This window comes from Odocoileus virginianus, chromosome 7, assembly GCF_023699985.2.
Source record: "Odocoileus virginianus isolate 20LAN1187 ecotype Illinois chromosome 7, Ovbor_1.2, whole genome shotgun sequence".
Classification (NCBI taxonomy): Eukaryota; Metazoa; Chordata; class Mammalia; order Artiodactyla; family Cervidae; genus Odocoileus; species Odocoileus virginianus.
This window is the reverse complement of record NC_069680.1, coordinates 23,619,227-23,639,953: the sequence shown is the minus strand read 5'-3', so window position 1 is coordinate 23,639,953 and position 20,727 is coordinate 23,619,227. Positions and strand designations below refer to the sequence as shown.

The window sequence follows — 20,727 nt, the reverse complement described above, 5'->3', positions numbered from 1 at the left end:
TCTTCACTAATTATAGAAATAATTATCTATTTCATATTGTGTAAGTTGTCACAGTTTGTGTTTTTTGAGGTTGTTGTCTAAAAGTTTCCTTTCTTGCTAGGCTTGTCTCTTTCCTGATCATATGGTTAGATAGACAAGACTTTTCTTCTTTGTTGTTTCTTTTTTTTTTTCCTTTTTTGTCTGTATGTTGGTGTTTGAAGTTTACCAGCTTTTCCAGTATGCCATCTGGAATAAAAGTACAAAAAAAGAAAACTCAGGAAGTTCAGAACTGTGCCCTTCCTTGTGTCAGAGTCCCTACTTGCCTGTCACCTCCTCTCACCTGTCAGTGTCTTCTTACGTTCATCTTATATATTGATGTCCAGGGTTTTCTGTAGTACTTAGTGGGACAATAGGGAAAAGCAGGTTTGTTTCATCTTCCTGCAAGTGGACGCTTTTGTCTTCTATTTAATTTTTGAAAAGTCCAAAGGACTATTTTTTACTTAGTTAGGAATTTTTAAACTATCACTCTGGTTTTAGCTGTGCATTTCTGACTGTTGTCTTGAAAAATATTAAACTTTATAGATAGCTCATGTGCAGCAAATAGATAATTGAGAAAAATCTGTTAACGTATTACCTGGGGTCAAAATTGAACCTAATAAAATCTGGTCCAAATGTTATAATGGACTTTTTGTATCACTGTACTATTACTTCCTATATTAACTTACAGAAAGATTAGCACTGCCAGTTTTAGTCTAAAACTTCAAAAAAGGATTTAAAATCAAGTTTTAAAAGAGTAGATCTGTGACAATAACAAAGCACAGTTATGATAGATGGTTCCACTGTGACAGTCTTTACTATTGAGCTTTTGATGGTCTTAAATGTTAGATGGACTTCTAAGGGACCCTCAGTTTCTCCCTTTCTCTCATCTATAATTAATATACTGGCTTTTAGTCTCCCCAGATTCACTTTATCATGTGAACAAATAGAAACCTGCTATCTTCTAATATAAAAACAGTGAATCAAAACATTATTGTACTAAGATATAAAATGACCACTGAGGTTGTTTTCTCTCTGCTTATTTGCGCTGTTATTAAGGCACACCTGAGTGTCAGTCTCTCCATACTGAAACTTTAATAGAAGCAGAGATGAAAACTGGCCTTATGACTGTAGCCATATAGGGTTTTTACTGCTACATCCTTGTGTGTTTTTTTTTTAAGTAATTCTCTGTGCTGAGCACTATTTTAGTAGCAAGAAACTGTTACTATACCCTTATATCCAGACAGTGATATTTTTTAGGGGTCATGTATGTCTGACTACTTGGGGAGGGGTCATTCTGCACCGTTACCTGTAGGCCTCGCTTCCTGGTACTGATGATCCCTGCTGCTGCTAAGTCACGTCAGTTGTGTCCAACTCTGTGCGACTCCACAGACAGCAGCCCTCCAGGCTTCCGTCCCTGGGATTCTCCCGGCAGGAATACTGGAGTGGGTTGCCATTTCCTTCTCTAGTGCATGAAAGTGAAAGTGAAGTCGCTCAGTCGTGTTTGACTCTTGGTGACCGCATGGACTGTAGCCTACCAGGCTCCTCCGTCCATGGGATTTCCCAGGCAAGAGTACTGGAGTGGGTTACCATTGCCTTCTCCTTGGGCATCCGCATTTCTTAAAGCTTCCCGCGTGATTCTAGCGTGCAGCCAAGGTTGAGAACCGCTGCGCTAGAATTTAGCTATTTAATGTGTTCTGTTGAGAATCTGAAATTTCCCCTGTTGTTAAATCTTAACATTAAAAAAATTTTTTTTATTAATAGACTTTTAAAAAAGTCTATTTTAGGTCTACGGAAAAGCTGAGTGTGAAGTACAGGGTCTCTGTATGCTCTCCAGTCCCCCACTCCCCGTTTCCCCTGTTAGTAACATCTTGCATTAGTGTGATGCATTGGATCAGTATTGGCTTATCAGTTATAATATTATTATTAACTGAAGCGCAGAGTTTACATTGGGGTTCAGTCTTTGTGGTGTACATTTTCTGGATTCTGAAGAATGCATAATGACATGTATCTACCATGTGTTACTGTGCAGAGCAGTTTCATTGCCCTAAAGAGCGTCTGTGCTTCCTCATTCATCTCTCCTTCCCCTCCCAGTCCCTTGGGAGCCAGTGATCACTTTACTGTCTCCATAGTTTTGCCTTTTTCAGAATATCATATAGTAATGGAATCATGTGGTATGTAGATTGGCTTCTTTCACTTAGTAATATGCATTTAAGTTTCCTTCATGCCTTTTCATAAGTTGATAATGCATTTCTTTTCATCACTGAATGATAATCCATTGTATGAATGTACCACAGTTTGTGTATCCATTCACCTGTTGAAGGAAATCTTGGCACACATTTGCTTCCACATTTTGCAGTTAAATGGGCTTCCCCTGTGGCTCAGCTGACAAAGGATCCACCTGCAATGTGGGAGACCTGGGTTTTGATCCCTGGGTTGGGAAGATCCCCTGGAGAAGGAAAAGGCTACCCACTTGAGTATTCTGGCCGGGAGAATTTCACAGACTGTACAGTCCATGGGGTCACAAAGAGTCGGACACCACTGAGCGACTTTCACTTTTGCTTTGCAGTTAATGAATAAAGCTGCTGTAAACATTTATGTGCAAGTTTTGTGTTGATACAAGTTTTCAGCTCCTTTGGGCAAATACCAAGAAGTACAACTGCTGGATTAGATGGTATAAGTATGTCTACCCATTCTTTTTTAATGGTTGCCTATTGTGATATGTATTATTGATAATAACTCCCCTCCCCCACTGATGAACATTTAAGTTTGTTTTTTTAATTTAAGTTACAAATAATACTACAACAGAGTTTATACATCTTTTTTGCACACATACTGATATTTATGTAGAATAGACTCCTAAAATTAGGGTTGCTCTGACCAAACAATGTGAGTTTGCCCTCAGCCGCACATAATATTATCAAGTCTCCCGAGGCTCACAGGAAGTTTTGGCTGGATCTGAGGATTTGGAGGTCAGACTTGAAAGTGGTAATTGAATCCATAGACATGGATGAAATTTCCTAGGGAGAAAATGTAGAGCAAGAAGAAAGAGCGATCTAGAATAGAGCACTGCGTAACTGCCCACTTTTAACAGTCAAGTGAAGAACTGCCTTGGAGGTAAGAGAATAACCAGGCTCAGTGGTGTCAGGAAAGCAGAAGGCAGAGTGGGTTTCACGGAGGAGAAAGCGGGCCTCTGAGTTTACGTTTTTCTGAGGATGATGAAGACTGCCTGTGTTTTTTGTGTTCAAGGTCAGGGGAGACCCTTTGACCTTAGTGAATAGAGGGAAGGTGACTAAAAATTCACGTTGAAATAGCCTGTGGAGTGAGTGGGAGGTGAGGAAATGCCAGTAATATAAATGTTCTTTAAAAAAAAAAGGAAAGTAGATTAACTGTAAGAAAAGGTAGGAGTCACAGTTTTGTTTTTGCCAGATGGCAGGAGTCTTTAGCTTTTGTGAAAGTTAGTGTAAAGGAATTAGTAGAAAAGTTCCAGAAAGTTCCAAAAAACCAAACTTGAATTTGCTACTCACCGACAGCTATTTATATAGCATCTCTACTCAACTGGGATTTATAAGTGCACCCTTGCAGTCTGGGGCCTGCTGAGGGTCTTGGAACTAGTCCTCCATGGATGCTGAGGGACGACTCAGAGATGGAGCTGAGATCAGGAGTAAGGGTGAGGGCGGATTTCTGGATTGAGACCTTTGGCAAAGAGAAGTGAATTTGTGTTTGCCCTCGTGGTAAGTATTGTAATTTCATATTTGATTTTATGCCCCAGGAAATTCTTAAAAGTTTTTGCTGCTTGAAGCTGCTTTAAGAAGTCTCTAACGTAATTCCCTGGCAAGGAATCAAAATCAGCTCAATGCCAGATTCACTTGGAAATTAATATTATAGCTTACTTTCATTGTAATTGAGAATTTGACTTTGTAACCAGTGAGGTCATTACCATCATGGCGAATAGCTTTCATGGGCTATCAAATATGGTGGAATTTAAAGGTATTGATTTAGAAAAAACTTAATTTGTCAAACCAAGTGAGCAGCATGGATCCTTAATGCACTCATTCTGTGTATTTGAAAACAAAAAAAAAAAATTATTAGCTATTATTCATATATTGACATTAAAAATAGTATTAACTTTTGCTTTGCCCTGTTTCAGAACTCTACTTAAGATTTTTATTCTTGATAGCTACATTTCCAGGTACTATGAAGCTGGTAAGGATCTCTAACTTGCCAGAAAGAGACAATATGAAAATGCGTCAGTAAGCTGGAGTGATGAGAAGATATTAGAACAAAACTTAACAATGAAAGAAGTACAAATTTAATGCTTAGGTTTCAAAAAGACACAGATAATGAGGGATTATGATGGGAGGCTGAAGAATATAATATATCTTAGTATTTGTTAATTTTTTAATTTGAAATAATTGCAAATTAACAGAAATATCCCCAGTTGTTAATGTGTTTCCACATTTTTCTTATCATTTCCTTCCTTATATTCTGTATTTTTTTCTGAACTATTTGAGGGTAAGTTATAGTCTGTTGAGCTATTATCCTTAAATACTGCAGTGTGTATTGCCTGAAAACAATACACTTTTTGTATACTTTTGTGTACAAAAGGTACACTTTTGTACATAGAGTACACCCATCAGAGCCGGGAAAGCAGCGTTGATATGTTACTACTATCAATCCACGGGCCCTATTCAGATGTCACTGTTTTTACGAAGGTGTCCTTTATAACACAAAACACATACAAGCCTACTTTCCTTTTTCTTCCTGATCCAGAGCTCAGGTTGAGATCACGTGCTGTGTTTACTGTCATGACCTGCTGGACATGTTTCGTTAGTCTAACAGGCGGACTTGTTAGTCTCCTTTTCTCTGAACAGTTCCTTAGTGGGTGCTCTTGATTTTTTATTACCTTGACATTTTTTAAGATTTCAGCCCAGTTACTTTGTTGACTCTCCCTTAATTTGTTTTCATCAAATGTTTATAACTGGATTCAGGTTCTGTAGCTTTGGCAAGAATACCCTAGGAATGATATTGGGTTTTTATTGTGTCGTCTGAGGAGGGGCACATGCTGTGGATTTATCTACTGTTGATTTCACCTCGCAGCCGACAACTTGGATTTGTATCACTTTGTAAAGTATGTAGGTGCCATTTCTGTCAACTTGCTTCGTATTTTGTATATTTTAGTAAACAATTGACTATTTATAGGAAGATTCTCTGGGACAGTGTAAATATTTTACTTTATCAAATTTTACATTCATTGGTGATTCTTATTTGAAATAGCTGCCATGTGATTTTTCTCCTTCAATCATCACTTCCACTTTTCTTAGTTGCTATTCTAAGAAAGAGTGTCTCTTCTCCCTATTTGCTTGTTTATATCAGTGTGGACTCAAGGAATCCTAACGTTTCGGTCAATGTATTATATAACCCTCATAGCTCAGTTCGTAAAGAATCTACCTGCAATGCAGGAGACCTGGGTTCAATTCCTGGGTTGGGAAGATCCCCTGGAGAAGGAAATGGCAACCCACTCCAGTATTCTTGCCTGGAGAGTCCCATGGACAGGGGAGCCTGGCAGGCTATAGTCCATGGGGTCGCAAAGAATCGGATGCAACCTAGCAACTAAACCACCACCACTGTTATATAACCCACTACTCTCATTGTTTGTTTTGAATGCTCAGATTGTCTCAGACTTGGCCAGCAGTGCCTTTTTCAAGGTGACTCCTGTATTCTTTTGACATATCTCCAATATTTTTTGAGCATTTACTTTCTGGCACAAAGTATTCCAGGCTCATCTTGTACTTTCTCTGACCCAGCTCTGCATTCAGGCACTTCTCCAAGGTATTCTAGTTCCCTTTTGTGGAGAGTACAAGTAGGGAAATTAGATCTGGGCAGTATGTGTGCTCATTGCTACTGGGGTTTCGTTGCTTCCAAGCCCTCTCAGCAGACAGTTCCAGGAAATACACATGTGTACACACACACTTCTGTCCACTTCCGTGACTATATGTTGGTACAGTGTATAAATGCCACGAGTTTTCACCTATTGCTCCAATTCTAATCCAGCCCAGCAGTATTTGTCCTAGTCTTCTCCTGTATGAGCCCCGCTCTGGACAAAGAAATCCAACTCTCATTTTTCTTGATATGTTTATTATATAATATTATATAATTCTTTTTATATAACTAATCTTTTGACCACACAAGCCAGAAATGGCTTGAGCCTGTCAGCCCTGAACTTGCAGCCTCTTTGGCCCTGACTCAATACCCATCAGCAGCTGCAAAAACCAACTTCCCCTTTGTCTTTGAGAAATTCTGTAATGGCACATTTTACATGTTTCAATTGACGTTAATTATTTTGTCAATTCTTAAGTCTAGCTTTTATAAGGGTAAACATTGGTGGAAAAGGAAGTATTAAAGAATGTATTTAAGGATCGAAACACATAGAATAGAAATTTGAAAGAATACAACCTTTATTCAGCATCAGAAGAGGTTTTTATTAGCATTTTACTTAGATAACCAGTAACCAGTATGTAAGTAAAGTCCTTGTTGGCAGTGAGCAGGAGGTAGAATTGGTGTGATTTTTGTGTCCTGTTGACCATGGATCCGGCACGGTCCTGCTTTCCTCTGGTGACCTGCAGGGCTTTGATGCCATAATATCAGAACTAATCTGGAGTTCTTTCTCGTTAGAATTCATTTTGATGAATTGAGTTTTATGTTGTTTCTGGGAGTCGAGAGGTTTTTCTGGTCACCATCATATCGCGAGTTTGATTATGCAGGTTTTTTCCCCTTAAAAAATGATACTTCCCCCAAGACAATTAGGCAAGAAAATGAAATAAAAGGCATCCAGTTTGGAAAGGAAGACATAAAACCATCTTTATTTGCAGATGACTTGATCTTGTGTATAGAAAATCCTTAAGAATGTACTAAAAACACTCTCAGAACTAATAAATGAGTTCAACAAAGTTGCTGGATAAGAGATCAACATACAAAACTCAGTTTCATTTCTACATACTTGCAGTGAGCAATCTCAAAATGAAATTAGGTAGACAGTTTTATTTATGACAACATTAAAAATAATAGAATTGTTAGGAATAAATTTAACAGAGAAAAAAAATTATATTCTGAAAAATACAAAATGTTGAAAAAATTAATTAAATGGGGGGAAAACTCCATGTTCATGGATTAGGAGAGTTAATATTGTTAAGATGGCAATACCCCTCAAACTGGTTCACAGAATAAATGCATTCCCTGTTAAAATAACAGCTGACTTTTTTGCAGAAATTTATTGTAATGCTAAAAGTCACCCCAAAGTTAAAGGGACTCAGAATAGCCAAAGCAATCTTGAAAAAGAAGAATAAAAGACTGTGTGGTTCTAGTATATAGATTAGACATATATATATTAATGGACTAGAATTGGGAGTCTGAAAAGAAACTCATATGTATGGTCAGTTGATTTTTCAAAAATGATACCAGGACAGTTCAGTGGGCAAAAGATAATAATCTTTTCAACAGATGGTCCTGGGTCAACTGGATATCCCACATGCAAAAGAGTGGGATTGAGTCCCTATTTCACACTATATACAAAAATTAACTCAAAGTGGATCTAAATGTAAGAGCTAAAATCATAAAACTCTTAGGGAACAAATATAGGAGTAAATTTTCATGACCATGGATTCAGTGATGGTTCTTAAATATGGCATCAAAAGTGCAAGCAACCAAAGGAAAACTAACTAGACTTCATCAAAATTAAAAACTTTTATACTTCCAAAGACATCAACAAAGTAAAAAAGGCAGTTCATAGAATGGGAAGTATATTTGCAAATCATATTATCTGACAGAGATCTAATATCCACAATATATAAACAACTCTAAGAGTTAAGTAAAAAACCCAGTTTAGAAGTAGACAAATAATTTGAATACAAAGAGAATATATGAATGACCAATAAGAACATGAAAAGAAAATTTCATTTGCTTTGTTTGACCCAGTGCAAATGAAAATCACAATAAGATGCCCCTTCATACCTACTAGGATGGCTGCAATTAGAAAAAAAAAAGTGTTGATGAAGATATGAAGAAGAACTTCCATACCCTGCAGGTAGGAATGGAAAATGGTTCAGCCACTTTGGAAAGCAACTGGCAGTTCTTCAGTAGATTGAGCACTGTTATATGATCCAGCAATTTCACTTCTAGGTATATATTCAAGAGAAATGAAAACACACAAAAATTTGTATACAAATGTCCATACAACAGTACTTATAATATTGCTAGTTTAAAAGTGTAAATAATCCCGTATGTCCATCAACTGCTGAACAGATAAATACAAATGGATATAGTCATTCCCCCTTAACCCTCAGGGGAGGTGTTCTAAACCTGCAGTGGATGCCTGAGACCATGGGTGTACTGAGCCCTGCATACATGTTTTTTCCTATATGTACATGCCTGTGATGTTTAGTTTATAAACTCGCCATGGTAAGAGAATCTCCAGCGTGCCACCATCACTACTCCTGCAGTTGGAGCCATTATTAAGTAAGAGTTCAGTGCAGTCGCTCAGTCGCGTCTGACTCTTTGCGACCCCATGGACCGCAGCACGCCAGGCTTCCCTGTCCTTCCCCGTCTCCCAGAGTTTGCTCACTCACATCCATTGAGTCGGTGATGACATCCAACCGTCTCATCCTCTGTTGTCCCCTTCTCCTGCTGCCTTCAGTCTTTCCCAGCGTCAGGGTCTTTTCCAGTGAGTCATTTCTTCTCATCAGGTGGGCAAAGCATTGAAGCTTCAGCTTCAGCCTCATTCCTTCCGATGAATATTCAGGGTTGACTTCCAGGATTGATTGGTTTACTGATCACCAGGATGGCTACTAAGTGACTAACTGGTGGAATACACCTGACAAATGGATGACTGGAGGGGTGGGGTGGATGGTGCGAGATCTCATCTCACTACTTAAAAGAGTGCCCAATTGAAAATTTATGAATGATTTATTTCTGGAATTTTCCATTTAGTATTTTTGTACTATAGTTTGACCATGGGTAACTGAAACCGAGGAAAGCAAAACTGCAGTCAAGGGGGACCACTGAATATCCCTACAATACTGTATTATTTTACAATAAAAAGGAATGAAGTGCTAATACTGCCGTAATGTGGGTGAACCTTTAAAACATCATGTTGAATGAAAGAAATCAGTCGCAAAAGCTCACATATTGTCTGATTCCATAGAGACAGAAAGCAGATTGGTATTGCTAAGGGCTAGAAAATTGGGGGAAATGAGGAATGACTGCTAATAGGTAAGGGGTTTCTTTCTAGGATGCTAAAAATTCTCTAAAATTGACTGTTTTGATGATTGCACTTCTCTGTGACTACACTAAAAACCATTGATTCATACATTCTCAATGGGTAAATTGTGTGGTATGAATGTTGTCTCCATAAAAGTGAAAGTGTTAGTCACTCGGTCGTGTCTGACTCTGCAGTCCTGTGAGCTATAGCCCTCCAGACTCCTCTGTCCATGGGATTCTCCAGGCAAGAATACTGGAGTGGGCAGCCATTCCCTTCTCCAGGGCATTTTCCTGACCCAGGGATTGAACCCAGGTCTCCAACATTGCAGGCAAATTCTGTACCGTCTGAGCCGCTAGGGAGAACCATTGATTCATACACCCTAAATGGGTGAATTGTCTGATGTGAGAATTGTCTCCATAAAGTGAAAGTGTTCATTGCTCAGTCATTTCCGACTCTTTAACTCCATAGACTATAGCCCGCCAGGCTCCTCTGTCCATTGAATTCCCCAGGCAAGAATACTGGAGTGGGTTGTCATGCCCTTCTCCAGGGGATCTTCCCAACCCAGGAATCGAACCCAGGTCTCCCATATTTGAAACTGTCATTACATAGTCTTTTACAAATAAGCTAAGTTTAGATTTGTTTCCTTAGTTTTCATTTTTACAAGAAATTAGGAGTGAAATGACTAGCAGCAATGTTCCTTATAGAATTTGAAAATGTGTAATTCTCCCTGATGGATTCCCAAATCGATTTTTGAGCCTCCCACCAAATGGGCTTGAAGACTTTGCTGACTGAGTTCAGTTAATTTCTGTCTTAACTGCCGTGCATTCCCTTGCCTGGTTCTTTGCTGTCCCATACTAAAAAGCTTCCTCAAGTTTCTCTCCACCTTCCCCACATACTCACCTGTAGCAATTAAAACCTCATGTCACTTTAAAATGTTCTAAATCATATTTGACTTCAAACTTCACAGAGTTGAATTTGGTTTCGCAATTGAATTTTATCACGTATTTATTTGTTCAGATTTTCAAATTCCATCATGTCAAAGTTTTGCCCATCTGTATTCACTTTTGTTAACGTTGCCAAGTCTGCCATTTAGACAGCTATCTTTATGAAAATCTGTGAAGTTTGTACTTGTTTTTATGTTTATCTTGTCACGTTCATGCAATGCTGTAACAATAAATAGTGAAGTTCAGAAAATAGACTGTCTTATCAGTTTCTGGAAAGCCTAGAAGTTATAAAGTCTCTTTAAGAATAACGAATGAGGTAAATCCCCATAAGAAGTAAAAGTAGAGCTTTGATCTCTAGATTCTTTTCCTTTGAAAGCACCTGAGATGCACAGTTCATCTCCTGCGAATAAAAAGTTGGGAGGAAATCAAGCACTTGTTGCCCACCAGAGTTTTCCTTGAAGATTAAAACATCACAGAGTTGACAGCTTGTTTGTATCACTCGTGATCAAATACTCATTTCAGAAAAGGGTTTGCAAAATTGCTTTTGGTTTTTATTTTATGGAATTAAATTGTGATGCATTAAAGAAAAGATAAAGAAGTTCTTGTTGGCACACATTTTTAAGACATCTCAAAACAAGCTGGCAGTTTATCTTAGATCATGGCAAATGGCCTTTAATCTCAGGATGCTTTTGTTTTTCTGTATCTTCAAGGTCCTCTTAAGAAGAGACCTGTTGTACTGTGTGGGTTTAGTTAGGTATATCTTTGTCTACAAACACTGATAACATCTGTCAGGCAGGCAACAAATATGATTCCCAAGAGGGTTTACTAAGGACTTGGGATGCATTTTCTTTTTAATTTTAGTAAATAGACCAACTAATATTCAGTGTTTTAAGTATCTGGTAGAATTTTTCTTGTTTAGGTTTTAAATTTGGATTTTAATACAGTTTTACACAATATACTGAAAATCACAGTATATTGTCTGCCTTTGTTGCAGATGTAACTAATGATTGTAATGATTGTAAAACTGCAGACCATTAAATCCAGAAAGCACTGTTTTGTATAATAATAATCGGTGGTTTCTAGAGATAATACAGTATCCATTAAGAGGGTATTTGATCTGATTTCCTGGCCTTAATACAAGATGTGGCTACAATGTGACACCCCCCCCCCCAATCTGTATTTAAGTATTTAAATGCAGCTCTTGGGATTGTTACACATTGATAATTTACTGATGCAAAGGGGAGAAAGGATTGTATATGAGAGCTGACATCACTCTGTTTCTGTATTACTTGAGTTCCTAAAAAAGCATTGTTTTCATGAATTAAAAAGATACAAAATAAGAAATTAATGTGCATTTATTGAATATTCTGTAATTTCATTGATGACTAATTCCTAGAAAATGTCAAATTACTTCAAGTTGCTGAAATCAATCAGTTTAGTCACTCAGTTGTGTCCAACTCTTTGCCACCCTGTCGACTGCAGCACACCAGGCTTCCCTGTCCTTCACCAACTCCTGGAGCTTGCTCAAGTTACTGAAGTATCAGGCTTTAAAATATTCATAATGTATCGTTTCTTTGTTTCTCTTACTGTGTGTCTTGTTGATCTCTGTTTCAGAACTACTGGCAGTGTTAGGTTGATATTTTGGCACCACTGGGCAGATAGAATTCCAAGCTTACATACTAAATTTGAGTTGCAGTCTAAGTTGCTTTTTTTAGGTAGAGAAAGAGACACCTTAGTGCTACTCTTTATGTGTATGTTTTGTGCCTTTTTTACAGTCAACGTGTGATGAGAAAATTATTTAGGACAATTAAGAAAACTAATTTGTATTTCAGTAAATTTATAAAGAGTTTCAATTAAGTCTCATTATTTCTGGTGAATCATTGATAGAGCATCAGGAATACAGCATTTGGGATATTAGGCAACAACAATAACAGTAACCACAATGCCATGAACTTCGGAAGTTGTTTGAGCACTGAGGTCAAATATATTTGCATCTCCAGCGGCTTGGCTATATTAACATTGAAGGGAATTAGGAGAGGATTTTAAAATTCATGATTACCACTTTTTGTGGTAATTATATAGGATATTAAAAAGGGCAATATCTAGTTGATACCTACTTTTTAAGTATCTTGAGCATTTGACTGCTTTAATCCAGAACAGCGGCCTCAAAAGTATTTGGAATAAAAAGAACTATTGAATTTGATTTCTATGCTGTAGGGATCTCCAAAATGCTATAAATTAATTTAGAAGTCTTGATGGAGGTGAAAGAGGAGAGTGAAAAGCTGGCTTAAAACTCATCTTTCAGAAAACTAAGATTATGGCATCCAGTCCCATCATTTCATTTCATATAGATGGGGAAGCAATGGAAACTGTGACAAACTTAATTTTCTTGGGCTCCAAAATCACTGCAGATGGTGACTATAGCCATGAAATTAAAAGACGCTTGTTCCTTGGAAAAAAAGCTATGATCAACCTAGACAGCATATTACAAAGCAGAGATATTACTTTGCTGACAAAGGTCTGTCTCGTCAAAGCTATGGGTTTTCCAGTAGTCATGTATGGATGTGAGACCTGGGCCATAAGAAGGCTGAGTACTGAAGAAGTGATGCTTTCGAGCTCTGGTGTTGGAGAAGCCTCTTGAGAGTTCCTTGGAATGCAAGGAGATGAGTCAATCCTAAAGAAAAATCAACCCTGAATATTCACTGGACAGGCATCATGAAGCTGAAGCTTTTCACTGGAAAAGACTCTGATGCTGGGAAAGATTGAAGACAGGAGGAGAAGGGGACAACAGAGGACGAGATGGTTGGATGGCCTCACCAACTCAATGGACATGAGTTTGAGCAAGCTCTGGGAGATGGTGAAGGACAGGGAAGCCTGGTATGCTGTCATCCATGGGGTCACAAAGAGTCGGACACAACTGAGCAATTGAACAACAGCAATGAAGTTAAATTAGATATATAAATTAAAAATAGATTCAGCAGCATCACAGGACTGTTTGGAATTCAGTGGTTAAAACTTCTATATCATAGTGTTTTCACCAAAATCTGATATGCATATAATCTTAAAGCTTTCCCTATAATCTTAGTAAATAGAAATGAAATATATTTTTGACAAATGAAACAATACAAAATTTCCTGTTCTCTAGGAGTGTGCACTTTAAAATAGTTGATGTAAATTATACATAATGGTGGGTTTTTCCTAATCTTCTGTTTTCATTTTTATATGCCAAATTGGAAAAGGATAAAAATTAGAGGGCAGCATTTCATTTTAGATAAAATAAGATAATGGCATGTCAAACTTTAAATTCTTATTTGTTAGTGTGTTCCATTCATTTGAATCTTAAAAGATGTCTGTCTTAAGATGTTTTAGGATAAAGGTTTAAACTGTTAAACATCATTCTACATCATTAAATATAAACATGCTTTAAAATTCCATTTGAAAAATTGAAGGTTTTAGATTTAGAAGATTTTGTGCAATTTTGTCAGTGTTCTTCTCTCCTTTGCTGTTCTTACTTATCTTTACTAGTTTTCCATTTGTGTTAGTTTCTAAGCGTACTTGGGGGCTTCCCAGCTGGCCCTAGTGGTAAAGAATCTGCCTGCTGATGCATGAGAGTCAAGAAACTTGGGTTCGATCCCTGGGGTCAGGAAGATCCCCTGGAGGAGGGAATGACAACCCACTCCAGTATTCTTGCCCAGAAAATACCCTGGGCAAAGGAACCTGGCAGGCTACAGTCCATGGGGCCACAAAAAGTCAGACACGACTAAGCATACTAACCATGTTTGAATCTAATCTTTCCGTGCAAGTGGCATCTGTTGCCGGGTGATAGAGATTCCTGTCTTGCAATCCATGTACTTTAACCTCTATGAAATGGACAGCAGGAACCAGGTTCCTGCCTTTTCCTTTGCTTATCATTTACCCTGCTAAAGGATGCGGCAACCTAGTAAATGTTAAATGTTTAGTTGGCTTAAAGTATGTGGGTTTTCTGCTTCAGTTGGATGTTTGTAAGAAAAAGCACATACTCTGATGGTGGTGTGTCCAGCCAGGAGCCACTTCAAGTATTTTACAACAGAGAACATTTAATTCAGGATTCTGGTGATAACAGGCAGTGGTATTGCTGAGAGCCAAGCAAAGCGCAGATAGTTGATCCAGAGAATAGCAGTAGCAGGAAACCACTGCCACCCCTGGGCTGAAGAGAAAAGGGGCCTGGACTCAGGGAGGGTGATAGTAGAAGTCAGGGTGGTTCTAGGCAAAGGGAATAGTTAGAGATAAGTACTGTTAACAGGTTGACGTCTGTTTGTTTAGATTTTTTCTATGCTTCCTTAGTGGCTCAGAGGTAAAGCCTCTGCCTGCAATGCGGGAGACCCGGGTTTGATGCCTGGGTCAGAAAGATCCCCTGGAGAAGGAAATGGCAACCCACTCCAGTGCTCTTGCCTGGAAGATTCCGTGGGCTACAATCCATAGGGTTGCAAAGAGTCGGACATGACTGAGCGACTTCACTTTCACTGTTAACAGGTTGACGTATGTTTGTCCAGGTTTTTTCTATGCATATACTAGGCTTTTCATAAAAACAAGAGTTGTTTATTTTGAACCTGTCTTTGTTTTTTTTTTTACTTAGCAATCTATCTTCTTCTGCCTTTTTAATAGCCATAAAACATTTTACCATGTGGATATAAGTTAACATGTTTAACCAGTTCTCCACTGATGGACATCTATGTTGTTTCCAGTTTTTCAATGTGATAGTATTGCTGTAAATATCCTTATATTGAGTTGACCAAAACACATACATAAACACTGGTGTGTGTGTGTTTTTCTAGGAGAGTGGTTCTCAGTCTACCTTTCAGGCTTAAGAAAACACTGATGTGCAGGTTCATTCCGATCAGTTTTCATATCAAGATCTCTGAGGATAGGATTCATTAAAAAAACAAAACAAAACAACTCTTTAGATGGTTCTGATGTTTAGTCAGCCTTAGAATTATTCTGAGAACTGGTCTTGCTGAGTCAGTGATTTTATTTAAAAAAAAACAAACAAACATACATCTTTGAGATAACTGTAATGCTGTTTTCTATATTAGGCTTAGGAGCAACTGCCAATAATAGAAACTCAAAATAATTTGTCTTAAATAAGATAGCTTAGTTCTGTTTTAATGTAAAATTCTACACAGAAGCAGTCCAGGGCTGGAATGGCTGTTTTATTCCACAAAGTTCTCAGGTACCCAGGTTCCTTCTAGATTTTGTTTTTGCCAGACTAAGGGAAAGCTCTTAACCTCAAGCTCAAGATAGAGGTTAGAGCTCCTACCGTGACATTCTTACTCCAAGAGGCAGAATGAAGGAAGGGCTGAAAAATGCAAGAGGCAAAGGTCTGGACCAGCTGACCTATTAGACTGTCTGCTTGTGTGTTATGGGTCAGAACTTAATCACAAAACCATACCCGGCTGCAAGGGAGGCTGGGACACAGTCTGCTCTGCTGAAAACCTAGAGTTCTTCTATGTGGAAGAAGAGGAGAACTGATAGTGGCCATCTCCGTGAAAGCTGTACGCATCTGCCCTCTTGCCCACAATATGAGTGCTCGTTGCCCCAACCTGACCAGTTTAAGTCAGCCCAAACTGCTGAGTCAGCAGAAGGCCACATTGCAAAGATATATGTTGACTTGAGGAGAAGCAAAATAAATTTAAATCAGATTTAGGAAAGGTGCTGGAAAGCTGCAAACTTCATTATGTATAAGAAAATAATAAGAGATTGAAGGCCACTTTTTGAATTGCATACAATTCCTTGCTTGTCCTTAATGTTTGGATGGCATCACAGACTTAATGGACATGAATTTGAAAAAAGTCCGGGAGATGGTGAAGGACAAGAAGCCTGGCGTGCTGCAGTCCATGGGGTCGCAGAGTCGGACACGACTGAGTGACTGAACGACAGCAACAACAAAAGCAACGCATTTGTTATTCATTAACATACTCCCGTTGATCTGAATAGTGCACACCCTCGTTTGAACATACCGCGCAGAGAGGACATCTTAATACATGATTTTTATATACTTCAGTACTCTTAAATTAGGACGTGAAAAGTGGTCCGATAGGTGACTGTATTTAATCAGTAGTTTTTGTTCTTGCAGTAGACGAAGGTCGCAGCAAGGAACCTGACCGCCTGCAGGTGTTCTACAAGAAAGCCATAATGCCTTACGGTGTTTACAAGAAGCAGCAGAGAGACCCGAGCGAGGAGGCGGCTGTGCTGCAGTACGCGAGGCTGGTGGGGCAGGCGTGCTCCGAGCGGATGCTGCTGTTCCGAAACTGATCAGCCCGTCGGCCTCTCCCGCCCCCTGGGCCCTTGGGCGCTCCTGCGCTGCCCTGCTGACGTGTGCCACGGTGCGAGTTCATCACTAGGGGGAAACTCGGTGACCCTCCCCAGGTTCGACTTTCTAATTCTGATGGCTACGCAGCTTTTCTAAAATATTTTGTGGCATATGTATTTGTGAAAATCTCATGGTTAATAACAAAGATTTTAAAACTGTGTTATGACATCGACTCATAATTGGGGTTGATTGTTTCAGAAGTCTGCTTCATGAACAAGAGACGATTAACTTCTCTTGTTAATATTTTGGGAGGTAAAAATGTATAAGTGAACCTTAAGTAATTTAAATCACAGTTGTACTTTTTTTTGTTCTGTTAGAGAAATTAAAACAGACTTTTTCTTCAGATCCACTTAAACCATCAGTTTCTGCTGAAAAAACCTCAAGTGTGGGGAAGAAGGTGGGAATTCTGTTTGGTCACTTAGAAAACGTCTTCTCAAGGGATCAGGACTGGGATGCTGTTCAGTGTTCAATATCACTTTACTGCTGAATGTTACATTACGTAGTTTCTCAGAAAACTTGAGAAAAGGAAACAGTACAAACTTACAGAAAAGGATGTTGTGTTAACATCGAATGTCTGTTTACCCAGGACAGTCTCATTCTTGTCTGCTGTCTTGGCGCGATTATTTTTCCTAGAATAATTATTTCTCATGTTCCTTGTTACTCTGCAAAATATCCCTGTTTGGACAATAAAATATGTGATTGCCCTAGTTATATATTGTCCAGACTGGGGTAGCCTGCTTTATTTCTCAAAATCTAACAAGTAAGAGGTTGTTTTTAGAAAATTGGTGCCTCCTGCCTTGACCTAAGCCCCTTCAAAGATACATATACACTAGTTTTTATTTTCTTAGAACTCAGGACACTGGTCTTTGGTTATTGGTTAAAAATTAGTTTCTCTCTGACTACTTTTATAGCTATGCTACACATCGCATTTAGTGACATAAGACGCATTGTGAACTCTGTTTCAGGGCAGGAGGCGAAAGCACCCGCTTCCTGCTCTTTGATTTGGAAGTCAGGAGATGCCACACGTAGTAATCTGAGCAGAGGTGGGCCCTGTGTCCCTCTGTTTGGTCTCTCTGGCCTTCACTCGGTCAGCAGTCCCTTGTCCCCCACCTTAAAGGTGGTAGGCACGGTGCCAGGAGGCAGGGAGGGAGCAGGCACGTTCCCTCATAGTTGAGCCACGCTGCAGATGGTGACGGATGGACGGAGGAGCTTACTCTCCTGTGCATCTTTGCAGCTGGCCACCATCTGCTGCCACATGCCTGGCCACTGAGTCCTTTTCATTTCCTGTTTTTTCCATTTTCCCATTTTCTACTGATCTTTTTTTAAAAAAGCCATTTTATTAAACTTAGTGGCTTGATTTTAAACTTTTCTCCTAAATGCACTGAGTTGAGATATAAAATATTAGAAAATAATTCCAGCTAGCTAGACTAAAAAGAAGGATCCCAAGAGAATGATTTTAAAAATCGAATGTCTAGAAGTTCTAGATCCAAATAAATTGTATTTATTCACTCACACAGAAAATGTGTGTGTGTGTGTAACACCTACCAAGGGCAGGTGCTTAGCTAATGGGGGACAGAGTAGTGATGATGTGGATTTTGCATACTCTGGAATTTTGCCCTTCAAAATAGTCTCCCAAGAGCATTTGATAGGCTCTTACTTAGAACTGCCTTCAGAATCTATAGAACATTAAAAAAAAAAAATTTCCCTCTAAAGTGAAGTTAGCTTTTTTCATTTATGAAAAGGATACTCTGAAGCAAGTAAACTTGAAGAAAAGCATACATAAGAAAGTGAGAGTGATCTGAAATCTTACTGAGTTGAAAGAAACATCAAAATAGGACTTTAGAAATACTTTAAGCAATCTCAGTGTTAAAGTACATAGTAAGTGCACAGCTGGTACCCTTGGCTTTGGAATGTCTGGTGTGATGTCATCAGGCGTGTTAAACTACTCTTATTGTAGTGATTAGCATGTAGAGTGGAATTCATTAAGATCACAACTCGAGTACCAAATGAAGAGAAAGCTTGAGTCTTACTTTTTACCATGACTCAGGCTTCTTCCTGCAGAATTCAGCCCCTACCTAGGAATGGGGTGCTGACTCTGAGGGTGGCCTTCTAGGTTGGCTGCAGTGAAGCTCCAGAGTGAAGACTCTACTACTGGGTTGCTATATTCTATTCTTGTGTTGTTGTTTTTGAGAGTAGGTACTGTATCAATCCTAATGAACAAAGTATCTTCAAAAGACAATTATTTGTTCTTTGGAGCCCTCACTGAGTAATGTTGTTAGTGGGCTAGGAAAGTACAGTCAAGAAAAGTGACTTGACTTGGTCAGTTGATAGTCTAGCTGAGGAGTCTGATTTTATGTTAATGGCTTACTTCTAAAGATGGGCACGTGAGGACGTTGCCAAGACAGTTTATATCTTCTCAAGGCTAGAAGCTTTGCAATTGCAGTCTTCATGTTGTAGTCTGTTTCTGGTTTCAGATTAAACTTAACACCTGCCTCCCTGTCTTGGGAACAAAAATGTAATAGATTCTCCATGATACCATCTTTATTTAAATTATTTCAGTTCTGTGAGACCTTTATCTTATTTTTTTAAATGTAATCTGAGCACTTTTCTTTTGTATTCTGAAAGATAGAGGCTATTATCAGATGAATATATTATTCATTTGATTAAAATTATTTAGATAAGAAATTATAACTGTTTATGTTTACTTTCAAACTGCTTATTCTAATTTTTATCCATTTAGCAAAATATCATTTGTATATGACTTCTTATGTATGGGAATTTATTATATAAATGAACCTTTTCAGATTTCTGGTCAGTATATGGTTTGATTTTATCGGCTTTATTTTTTTTTCAGTAGGATAAGGATAAGAAAGATGATCAGTTACTTAAAATGTATGTATTGTTGCTTAAAGAAGGAAATAAATAGAAACAATTGGGAAATGTTTGAATTAGAAGTTACTCAAATGTGTATTATTTTCCAAAAGAGAACCAGTGACTATAAAAGGCAAAATAAGTTTGATTGCATGTGACATTTTTTGCACTTCTATATGCTTTTTGAACAGTCCATTTGATAAAGCTTGAATAAAACTTTCTATCTGCAATGGCTCTTGCTGGTCATTACTTAAAAGACCTGTGTTTTCATCTGTCACAGATTCTTAGAGACATTTTACCTGTAGTGAATATGCAGAAAACAGAGGTAAGACGTTGACTGTATATGAATGATAGTGTTTCATTTTCAGTAATTAGAATTCCAGATCACTTGGTTTCCTAAATCAAAGCATGATGGATTTCTCTCTCAGGAATAAATAAAAGTAGAGTGAATCTTGCTTTAAGCAAAAAGTCTGGATTTTCACAAGATAAATTAGGGAGTAGACATTCTTTTATCCAGAAGAATTTGAAATAAGATTTAAGTAGCCAACTCAAGTATTAATTTCTCTTAAAAACTTCAGTTTTCAGAGGAATTTTCATAAATATGTCATAAAGCAAGGTGTGCTTTCATTGTTCATGAGAGTCCATGGTATATTTATAGAATACATTTTAAGTCTTTTTACAGTAAAAGGGATCCTGGTAGGTTTATGATAAAATGAATCCTGTTTCCCAAGTGATTTAACTATTAAATTCCCACTAATATTTTCTCTGGAATGAAAATAGCTTTATTGTTTTTCTTCTTTGAAATGGACAGTGTTCACCAGAAAACATTTAGACAATATAGAAAAGTATACCAAAGAAAATAAAAATCACTCATAATCCTATCACTGTTACTTCTGTCATTCACATTTTGGTGTATGTCCTTTCAAACTTTTTTCTACCTACACGTATGTATGAGCGTGTCAGGATGGCCAAGTGGTCTAAGGCGCCAGACTCAAGGTGTGTACCTACATGTATGTATGTTTTTTGTTTTATTTTGAAATAAAAATGAAATTATGGCATTGTTTCATAATTTTTTCATATATATGTTTGAACATCTTAATTTACTTGAAAATGAAAATAGATAGGAAGAATAATAATTTAAATGGCTGCATAACATTCCACTGTGTCTATACTGTTTTGAGAAAGGAAGTTTAATACTTCAGCTCCTCATGGATGATGGGAGTTGTAATTGAGTGACATTAATTACGTTTCTCAGTTCTTTGTAACACTTGGCAACATGGTTCTTCTCCTCA

General features: G+C 38.1%; 1 protein-coding gene across 9 annotated transcripts in view; it reads left to right on the top strand.

Moving 5' to 3' along the window:
- Nucleotides 1–19,665, top strand: part of ATE1 (arginyltransferase 1) — a 160,257-nt gene extending 140,592 nt beyond the window's left edge. For all 9 annotated transcript variants that reach the window (XM_020910812.2, XM_020910804.2, XM_020910793.2 and 6 more), the window contains one exon: nucleotides 16,328–19,665. In XM_020910812.2, coding sequence (XP_020766471.2) covers nucleotides 16,328–16,506 — 179 coding nt within the window. In that variant the 3' untranslated portion in view covers nucleotides 16,507–19,665. The remainder of the gene's footprint in view (nucleotides 1–16,327) is intronic.
- The last annotated feature ends 1,062 nt before the right edge of the window (nucleotides 19,666–20,727 follow it).